This window comes from Micromys minutus (assembly GCF_963924665.1).
Source record: "Micromys minutus genome assembly, chromosome: 21".
NCBI classification, from domain to species: domain Eukaryota; kingdom Metazoa; phylum Chordata; class Mammalia; order Rodentia; family Muridae; genus Micromys; species Micromys minutus.
The window spans coordinates 12,089,692-12,100,861 of NC_137956.1; the positions used below are offsets into that span (position 1 = coordinate 12,089,692).

Sequence of the window (11,170 nt, forward strand, 5' to 3'; positions counted from 1 at the left end):
CCTTGTTCGTTCATTCATTCATTCATTCATCCATTCATTCATCAAGTGGTGGTTGAGTATCCTCTGTGTCTCAGGCTGGGTGGGCTCTATACCAAGTGGCCAAGTGATGCCTCTGTTTATCTCTTGGTTTAAGCTGCATAGGTTGATACTGCCAACTTTCGAAAGAATGTGAATTTTTAAAGAAATATTTAGTTTAGACCAGTACAAAGCACTGCTAGAATCTACGGAATGGTTATGCATTGCACCTGCTACAGCCTAAAGCAAAAGCCTACCTCATTGCAGGCACTTTATCCTTCTTAAGGAAGCACAGTTACCCCCCTTTTTTTTTTTTTACTATTGAAGAACTTTATTTTAAAAAACAAAGGTAAATGTACAAATTTTAAGCATTTTTGCATAAAAGTATACAAATGCATTTTTGTCATTGCTTAGATTTTTTTAAGGTTTGATAGTGTGCATTAAAATCTTACTAGTTACAATAAGCATAAAGTACATGTAAAACAGGATATAACCTGGAATTAGTCAAAGTTTTCTTGGTGTATAAGGAGTAAACATAATGGTTTTTTCTTTTCTTTTTTTTTTTTTTTCTTTTCTTGAACTTTACACAGTCTGTGAGTTGTTTCTGGGGTGTTCAGAGCTTTCTGGGGTCAGCATCCCAATATCAGTGACTGCGTAGTATGTCTGTTCTTTTGTGACTGGGTTATCTCACTCAGGATGATATTCTCTAGATGCATCCATTTTCTTAAGAATTTCATAAAGTCATTGTTTCTGATAGCTGAGTAGTACTCCATTGTGTAAATGTACCACAATTTTTGTATCCATTCATCTACTGAAGGGCATCTGGGTTCTTTCCAGCTTCTGGCTATTATAAATAGAGCTGCTATGAACATTGTGGTGCATGTGTCTTTGTTGTATGTTGGAGCTTCTCTGGGGTGAATGCCCAGAAGTGGAATAGCTGGATCTTCAGGTAGTACTAGGTCCAATTTTCTGAGGAACCGCCAGACTGATTTCCAGAGTGGTTGTACCAGTTTACAACCCCACCAAGAGTGGAGAAGTGTTCCTTTTTCTCCACATCCTCAACAGCATCTGCTGTCACCTGAATTTTTGATCTTAGCCAATCTGACTGGTGTGAGGTGGAATCTCAGGGTTGTTTTGATTTGCATTTCCCTGATGGCTAAGGATGTCGAGCACTTCCTTCTCAGCCATTCGATATTCCTCAATTGAGAACTTTGTGTTTAGCTCTGTACCCCATTTTTTAATAGGTTTGTTTGATTCTGTGTCTAGCTTCTTGAGTTCTTTGTATACATTGGATATTAGGCCTATATCTGATGTGGGGTTGGTAAAGATCTTCTCCCACTCTGTTGGCTGCTGTTTTATTTCTTAACAGTGTCCTTAGCCTTACAGAAACTTTGCAATCTCATTAAGTCCCATTTGTCAATCTTTGACCTTAGAGCACGAGCCATTGGTGTTCTGTTCAGGAAATTTTCTCCTGTGCCTATGTGTTCTAAGGTTTTCCCTACTTTCTCTTCTGATAATTTCAGTGTACCTGCACAGTTACCTCTTATTCCACGTGTTACCACAAGTAATAAAGCTACCACAACTTTAACTTTTACACATGTTTTAACCTTTCCTATAGTGAAGTTTACTTGTGCTTGAACACTATTTAGAGTAATATTTGGTAGTGTTAAATTTTACGTAAAGATCATATGTTGGTGTTTGTCCTGAAGGTTTCCTTTTTGTCTTTTTGTCTCTCTTTGATGCAGTCATTTGGGTCCAGAGAGGACTGGCATGGTCCTTATGGAGGTGAACCTTCTCAGTGGCTTTACTGCATCTTCAGACTCAATTCCTCTGAGTGAGACACTGAGGAAAGTGGAATATGAACATGGGAAACTCAACCTTTATTTAGATTCTGTAAGTAGTAAGATGTTTCATAAACCTTTATTGGAGAAGGTTCTGTGTATTGTGTTTAGAAGCTTTTTAAGTATTAGGTCGTTATTATTTCAGCTTTTTTGTCTTTGATGATTTTGATGTGGCAACCACATGTTTTTCTCTATTAAAAGACATCACTGGAGCTGAGGAGGTGGCTCATTGGGTCATAACTCTTTCTGAACAGTGTGATGGCCTGAGTTCCAGTCCTCAGGACCCATACAAAAAGCTGGGCATGGCTACGTATGCTTGTAACCCCATCATTGTGGAGGGCTATGCATGCCTGTATCTCCATCATTGAGGAGGGCTATGCATGCCTGTATCCCCATCATTGTGGAGGGCTATGCATGCCTGTATCTCCATCATTGAGGAGGGCTATGCATGCCTGTATCTCCATCATTGTGGAGGGCTATGCATGCCTGTATCTCTATCATTGAGGAGGGCTACACATGCCTGTGGCCCCATCATTGTGGAGGGCTATGCATGCCTGTATCCCCATCATTGAGGAGGGCTACGCATGCCTGTATCCCCATCATTGAGGAGGGCTATGCATGCCTGTGGCCCCATCATTGAGGAGGGCTATGCGTGCCTGTATCCCCATCATTGAGGAGGGCTATACGTGCCTGTGGCCCCGTCATTGAGGAGGGCTATGCATGCCTGTATCCCCATCATTGAGGAGGGCTATGCATGCCTGTGGCCCCATCATTGAGGAGGGCTATGCATGCCTGTATCCCCATCATTGAGGAGGGTGGAAACAGGAGGGATGCTGGGGTTCCCTGGCTGGGCTGTTAGCCCAACTCCAGGTATAGCAGGAGACCCTGGGCTCAAGAATAAAGTGGATATTGATAGAATAGAATGCCTAGTGCCCTTTTCTGGCTTCCATATGCATGGGTGGATGCACATCCCCACCAGATACACATATACCACACATATATGCAGATGCACACATACATGCACATACAATTATACTACATATACATGCACATACACATCTACCACACATGAATGCACATACCATGAATACACTCCCAAGTTTAAAAAAGATATCATTATGAAATTAGTGAGAATTACTGTTAATGATGCCCAAGGAAGGCCTTTGTACAAAGGACTTAGTAATTGTTTATTGGAGTATTATGCATATATATTATACATATAAATTTGTATAAGTATATTATACAATCATGTGGAAGGCCACTAATTTTTTGTGTGTACATTTGGTGTACGTGTGTACTTGGAATTCATAAATGGACGCCAGGGTCTTTCTCCAGCACACTCCACCTTATTGTTTGGAGTTAGGATCTCTCAGTGACCCTGGGATCTTATGGTTCATGTAGGCTGGCCAGTCGGGGAGCTCCAGGGGTTTGTCTGTCCTCACCTCCTGAGTGTCAGATCACAAGAACATGGTGTCATGCTTGGCTTTTGTATGTGAATTTCGGAAATCAGAATTTAGGACCTCTCACTTGCGTAAGAGACACTTCACAGAGCCCTCTCTGCTGCTCTGATAGGCTGTTTCTTTTTAAACCTTTTTTTTTTTTTATTTTTGACTAATTTTTATAATTGGACAAACAAGGCAATGGGTTTGATTACGGAACCTTCATTTGCATGTGGTTTTGTAAATCTTCCTTCCCCGTTGTCTTCCTCTGTGCCCCTGCTTACTCTAGCTAACACCTTTATCTTTCCCAGTGTCCAGTATCCTCCCTTTCCTCTTTCATTTCACTTCTATTTATCCCATCACCCTCTCCTCACACTGGGATCCTTTGCCCCGCCCTTTTCATGCTCCCCTTCTTAGTTTAGTGTCTCACACCTGCTCCTGTGCATAAATGAGTAAAAATTAAAATCTGGGATCTTCAGATGAGCAAAAACATGTTATTTGTGGATCACCCTGGGTCTGACTTTGTTTAACACAGTGATTTCCAGTTTCATCCCTCCTCCTGCAAATTCTGTGATTTAATTCTCTCTCAGGCTGAGGTGGCCTTCCACTGTGTATGTATGCCACACATTTTCCCCATTCATTCATCTGCTGATGGCTGCCTAGGCTGGTTCCATTTCTTTGTTGTTATGGATAATGCAGGAAGAATCATGAATGTGCAGGCTGTTGTTGAGTTAGAGTCCTTTCAGTACATACTCAAGAGTGGTCTATCTGTGTCATGGAATAGTGAGTATGTGTGTGTGTGGTATGTATGTATACAGATAATATATACATATGTATACATATATTTTACACACACACACACACACACATACACACACACACACACACACACACACTTTTAGAAAGATTTACACTGATTTCCATGATTGTTGGTCCAGTTTACCTTTTCACAGCAGTAAATCAGGGTCATTTATAGAAACAGGTGTCAGCCCCTCAGGGGTTGTGGCATGCATCCCTTCACTGGGGTGCCTCTGGAAGGCTTCTATGGAGTGGCCACTGTCTGTAGAGTTAGGCTTCTCTGAATCATTAGCAGCAGCTAGAATTGAGATGCACTGCCCAAGTCACAGATTTGGGTGATCCCAGGAGCAGGCTAACTGTTTACTACATGATTCTAAGTCTCAAGCATCGCTTTTAATAAAAGAGGACTAAAAACAATTCCTATGCTATAGTGTCAGTTTGGAATTTAAATAAGACACATGTATAATAAATTCTTAACTGTACTACCTGACATTCAGAAATTCTCCCCAGGCATTAGTTTCTATTTATTTCCTAAAATGAAAGAAAAATTAATGTCTCAGATATTTTTATGAACACACAGTGTGCCAACTTCTTCAAACCTTTTTATTTATTTATTTTTAGGTAAATGAAACGCAGTTTTGTGTGAATATTCCCACTGTGAGAGAATTCAAAGTTTCAAATATGCAAGAGAGCTCAGTATCTATAGTGGATTACTATGAACCAAGTAAGTGCATCTGGAGTTCCTAAGACTCTGGGAATCAAGCCAGGCATTTTTCCTCATTTAAAGTGACATCTCACAGGACTGGTTTCGGGGGCAGTTGGTTGGGAGGGAAAAGTGTGGATGGAGGTGATGCAGGGGGCAGGCTGTCTATAAATGAAGATGACAGAGAATTTATTAGGTACACATGGCATCATGTAGTATAGGAATGCTAAACAGTGGTGTTCTGCTCATGGTGCATATGCCATAATTACAGACTTCACAAGAAAGCCCGAGTGTCTAGTTATGTTTGGTTTCCGAGGTTTTGCTACTTTCCAGTTCCCCCTCTACCTGACCCCTGAGGTGAAGGGGGCATTCCTCAGGAGTGGGCAGATACCGCAGGGTTTAGTTCTTCACCAGCAGCTTTTTGGTAAAACCTGTGTATTATAACATCATTTTCTTTTCTGTCAAGAGAAACTGAGTGCTTGGGACAACCGCTTGAGCATCTTTGATTTGACTGGTGGCATCTTACTTATTTCATAAAATAGAAATGATCTAGACCATGAAAGGAGTCAGCTGACCTGGCAGGCTACCAAATTAATTATGAAAAATTGAGCTCAGACTGAAGCTGTGTGAATGTGTAGTTGCGGCTACAGTTTCTATTATTAAAGTTTTATTCTGCATAAGTACTCACGGTATTTCAGGGACACTGGAATGCACGAGAAGGGTGAACATAACTGTGTATCAGGTAATTGCAGGTCATTTCACTTGAAATAGGGTGACCCAGCTCAGAGTATTGAAGATGAAGGTACAGTGCCAGCCAGTTCTTTCTCCGGGGACAGAACCCAGCCCCTTTCGTCCTCTGCTTCCAGCTGCTGTTGATGAGGATATCCTCAAGGTTTTGTGGGATAGAAAGACAGGTACAGGACCTTTTTCCTGAGTTGAAGTGATAGGATATATGTGGGGACCTAATGACCGTCCCTTGCTATCCAACATATTGCTTAATCCAGTTGCAAAAATCCCACAACTCACATTTTAAACATTTAAGAAATGAAAAGATTCAAGGTCTATGTATATATGTATTATATATTTTATTGTATATAGTATATTATATTAAATATCTAATATTTTATATATATATTATATGTGCTTATGTAAATATATACTTTGTGGAAAACAACTTATTTATGAGGAAACTATTTTACAACAAAATTAAGAAAGATAGTAAAAATTAAACTTACTGAGTTTTAAAAAAAGTATCTAAAATACATTTGTGATATTGAAAACAATCTTTAAAAAACCAGGAAAAATGCAAAATAAAAATTTATTAGAATTATAAAATGAAATGTTTTTTTTTCAGCGAGCTTTTTATAATGCAATATATACCTTATATTGTCTTTAAAATAACATCGATACTATAAATTGTACCTCCAATTGAGCAGTTACTAGTTAGTATGCATTTAGTGTTTTAAAAACATTGAAACAAAGTTGTTTTTGTTTTGGTGAGTTTATTATATTGTGATAGGTTATTTACGCAGTTTAAAAATATCAGTGTGTTGTCCCTGGGGTAAGTAAGCAACGTTGGCTAGTGTGCTTCTGTTTACAGTAGGCATAGGTGACGTCCCATTGTTGCTAAAGTCTCTTAGTAAGACCTGGGTTAGGCACTTCACAGGAATTCTAATGGAGTAGAAAATATCATCTCCACACAAACTCTTGAGAAGACTAAATGAATCAAGATTTAGAATTCTCCCTGCTTCAGTTAGAGCTTAGTGTTTGCAGCAACTGCCTGTTCACCGCCTTTTAATGCTGGCCAACAGCTTGTGGACTGATTGCGTTGAACACAATGTTTCTTGGCGTTTGTTTACAATCCACGCCCCCTTTTGAGCACCGCATTTGTTTCTGATGAAGAAAAAAAAAAAAAATAAACCATGGGAAGAATAACCACCCCATGATACACTTGCGCTCAGCGAAGGAGACATAACCTGGGTGTCTGCCTCTTTAAACAGGTAGACAGGCAGTGAGAAGATACAACAGCAGGGTGAAGCTGTCCTCCTGTTACCTCAGTGCAGACCCCACCTGCAGCTCATACACAGATGGAGCCATGGACTCCCTTCGACGTTCTTCAAGCCTCCTCGTCTTCTGCTCCATCCTTCTGTGCTTTGTGCAACACTGATTATGATTTATTTTTCAAGGACTCCATCTAAATTTAGCATTTCCAGAAAGTCAAGTGTGATTGTTTTCTTTCTACAACGGATGATTGCCTCTGAGGGTTCTGAAAATCAATTGTTTCCCTTTCTTTGGGGGGGGGGAGGGGGCTGGGGGAGGGAGGGGGCAGGGAATGTCTGTAGCGGGGCGGAGCTTGTGTAAGCACGTAAAGCCGTAAAGCAAGTCACCAATATTCGGGTGGAAGATGACCACAATGACGACACCGTGTCCCTTTCCTTCTGTAAGAAAGTTTATTAGACGCATTTGTTTTCTCTAGAATAAAAATGTTATTTTCCATTATTTCTGTTTTGGGAAAGATGTGAGGGGCGGGGCCTCTTCTGCACCCAGTCCTTCTGCATTTGCTCTGGTGATAGGTGAGCAGCAGAGGCACTTGCTTTCTGTTCCTTCCCACATCTGGCCTGACTCTGCTGCAGACCCATCCTGCTGTCAGTGAAACTCTGCGATCAACACATTGACTCTTTTTAAGGATTTCGGTAGTAAGTTTTAAAAAGCAAAATGGTCTTTTTCTGCCCTAGATCTGGTGACTTCAGATGCCCCAGACTTCACTCTCCCCAATTTCTTTATAGAGAGGCTGCATTTTCCTGAATCATGCTGCACAGGGGGTGACAAGGCACTGGAAGGGGCATCCGGGGGGGTTGCTGGGGTGCTCTCTTCCGTCATGTTGGCAGTCTCACTCTGGTGAGCCCGGTGACATATGCCCGTGTGAGTTGGCCTAGAAGAGCTCAGCCCAGGAGACACTATGAGCCGAGGGTATAAGAAATTTTGCCGGTGTCGCAGCCTACCCATCTCCCTGGGAAAGAAGCTGAGGTTGAAGCTCTGAGACTCCGGACATGTCTCTGCCCTGAAGTTCTATAGTGCTGGCCTGGCTTCTGTTTGGTCCCTTCCAGCCACAGGGCCTGGGCACTGGGTTGTCAGGTTTCCAGTGATACTGCGAATCCTTGAGATTTCTGTATTCTGAGTTAAACTTACTCTGGAGCGTGAGATCCATTTATTTTCGTGAGCATGTACACTCTTTCCTCCCCTCTTCATTCCTTCTCTCCCCTTTCTTCTTCCTTTCGGTTTTGCCTTTTGAGCATCCTGAAATAGGTGACATATGTAAAAACTCAAAGGCTTTTTTAGCTTTTCAAGTCCTGACTTAATCTCTCTTCTATTTTCAATTTACTGAGTGAGCAGGGGAAAGACAAGGTTGAGGTGTCACTTCCTCATGGCTTAACTGTAAATAGAACTTTTGTTCACCTGACAAAATTGTCATCTCAGAAGTTTACTGTTGAATAAACTCACCCTTTCTAGTTCTTTCTGAAGCCCTGTGTAACAACCTTTTTTTTTTCTTCCTGATTTCTTTGGTTGAACTATTGATGCTCATATACAATCTGCAAATTCTGCTTTTAGATTTTTCAATTTAAGGATAACTATTTTGAGTCTTCTAAATTGGTACAGCGGCTTAAGTCTCATTCCATAGTCTCCAGGTTTTATTCTAACATCGTAAATTTAGGGTTCTCACAGTAACAATGTCTTTGTCACACTCTCCAAGGCAGATTTATGAGATACCAACCAGTGTAATGTGAGACATCAAAGTCTGCCCCGTCACTGGCCAAGTTTAGCCAGCGGCAGATATTGTCACTGATGTAGGACTTACCATGGCAATGATAATTTGCATCTTAGAATTAAGCTATAGAAATGGCATTCTATTCCCTCGTGCCTTTTTGGTTGCCATATACATTTGATTTTCTTTAGATTATTTCTCTCTGGGATTTTCCCAATGACATCGTTTTGGTAAAGTTACCTTAAGCGAACGCACAGCCTTAAGTGAAAGGGTGATATGAAACTTTATCACACAGTAAAATGCACTAATTAAGTTGATTTAAACGTTTTTGAAAGTTCTTTGTCCTCCATCATATTTTCTCTGGTGATTTGCTATCTGCTTTTCCACAACAACTTAACACCCTTTTGCCCCATTACTTCCTTAGAATACTTTACCATGTATTCTACACATTTGAAGCTCCGTTAGGGGTGTTTTTTTATTTGAAATCCTAATCGTTCATATTTGGGGATTTTATCTAGTTCTTAATTGCTTACTGTTCCCTTTTACCCTGATTTGATTTTATATAATGGCCGCCCTCTTGTATAATCACTGAAGTGGGCAGAAATGACTGTTTCTTTGCCAATATCGCTCATTCTCCTGACTAATGTTTTAGTATGTAGAGAAAAGATTGAAAAGCTTCAGCACATTATCAAAATGAAAGCACTCACTGAGAGAAAAGGACTTTCATCATTATGAAAGGTATGTACAGTAAACCAACAAACACATCCACACATGATTGTTTCAAAAAGATGGACCCTGGTACTTATAATAAGACAAAAGGCAAAATTCTTATAGTTAACATTATCTTGAAAGTTTTCATTGCTGAAATACTTAATAAGATTGCATTTAAATTATCTATATTTCAGCGGAGATCCAGGGATGAAGGCCTGGTGAGACTGCACTGAGAATAGCCGAATAGCCGGGGGGGGGGGGGGCGCAAAGAGGTCTGGGCTGAGCGCCTGGAAAGCGTGCCCTCCCCCACCCCGGATTGGTTCAGGGGAGCAGGAACTCTGCCATAGGGACTCTGTTTCCACCCGGAGGGCCCCTGTGTGTGGACAAAACGCCCAGGCCATCTGCCACTGAGAACAGCGGAGATCCAGGGACACAGGCAAAGTACATGGGAGAGACGGAAACCAATCACTGACAACAAGATAGCAAGAGGAAAGTGAAAGAATTTACCCAATGGAAACCAAGACAACCTGGCAACATCAGAACCCAGCTCTCCAATCACAGCAAGCAGCAGAATGCCAAACATTCCAGAAAAAGAAGATTCAGACCTGAAATCATACCTCAAGATGATGATGGAGGTCCTTAAACAAGAATGGGATTATCAGCATAAAGAAATAGAAACTTTTAAAGAGGAAACAAGAAAAACACTCAAAGAAATCAAAGAACTAGAGGAAATCATAACCAAAGAGATGAAGGAAGTGAAGAAGGAATTAAAAATGAAAATGGAAACAATAAAGAAAACACTAAAAGAAACAACCCTTGAGGTAGAAAACCTAAAAAAGAAATCAGGAGTCACAGATGCCAGCATCTCCAACAGACTACAAGAGATGGAAGAGAGAATCTCAGGGACCGAAGACAACCTTGAAAACATAGACAAAATAGAGAAGATGCAAAAGCCAAAATGCTCCTAACCCAAAATGTGCAGGAGATCCAAGACACAATGAGAAGACCAAAACCTAAGGATAATAGGAATAGAAGAGGGCGAAGAATATCAATTAAGAGGCACAGTACATATCTTCAACAAAGTCGTAGAAGAAAACTTCCCTACCCTTAATAATGAGTTGACCGTGAGCATAAAAGAAGCCTTCAGGACTCCAAATAGGTTGGGCCAGAAAAGAAATTCCTCCCGACACATAATAGTCAAAACACCAAGTTCCCAAAGCAAAGAAAGAATACGAAAAGCAGTAAGGGGAAAAGGCCAAGGAATATATAAAGGCAGACCAATCAGAATCACACCCAACTTTTCAACAGAGACTATGAAAGCTAGAAGATCCTGGACAGATATCATGCAGAACCTAAGAAAGCACAAGTGCCAGCCCAAGCTGCTGTACCCAACAAAACTCTCATTCACCATAGATGGAGAGACCAAAATATTCTAACAAAACTAAATTTATACAATATCTGACCACAAACCCAGCACTACAACGAATTACAGGTGGAAAACCCAATTCAATGAGGGGAACTACATCCTAGTAAAAACAAAAAAATACCTAAGCAAGAAAACCAAAAGAAGAAAGACACACAAGCACATTTCTACCTCTAAAAGCAAAAATAGCAGGAAACAGCAACATATTCCTTAATATCTGTTAACATAAATGGACTCAATTCCTCAATAAAAAGATATAGGCTATCAGACTGGATACATAAACAGAATCTAGAATTTTGCTGCATGCAGGAAACTCATCTCAGAGACAAAGACAGACACTATCTCAGGGTAAAAGGTTGGGAAAAAAAGCTTCCAAGCAAACAGCCCCAAGAAACAAGCTGGAGTAGCCATTCTAATATAAAATAAAGTTGATTTTAAACAAAAAGTTATCAAAAAAGATAAGGAAGGACACTTTTT

General features: G+C 40.5%; 1 protein-coding gene across 1 annotated transcript in view; it reads left to right on the forward strand.

The window, feature by feature from the left end:
* The window catches only part of CD109 (CD109 molecule), a 94,104-nt gene extending 87,051 nt beyond the window's left edge, over window positions 1-7,053 (forward strand). Inside the window, exons 31-33 of the mRNA XM_080934143.1 lie at window positions 1,761-1,908; window positions 4,715-4,817; window positions 6,797-7,053. Coding sequence (XP_080790269.1) covers window positions 1,761-1,908; window positions 4,715-4,817; window positions 6,797-6,963 — 418 coding nt within the window. The 3' untranslated portion in view covers window positions 6,964-7,053. The remainder of the gene's footprint in view (window positions 1-1,760; window positions 1,909-4,714; window positions 4,818-6,796) is intronic.
* Window positions 7,054-11,170: the final 4,117 nt, after the last annotated feature.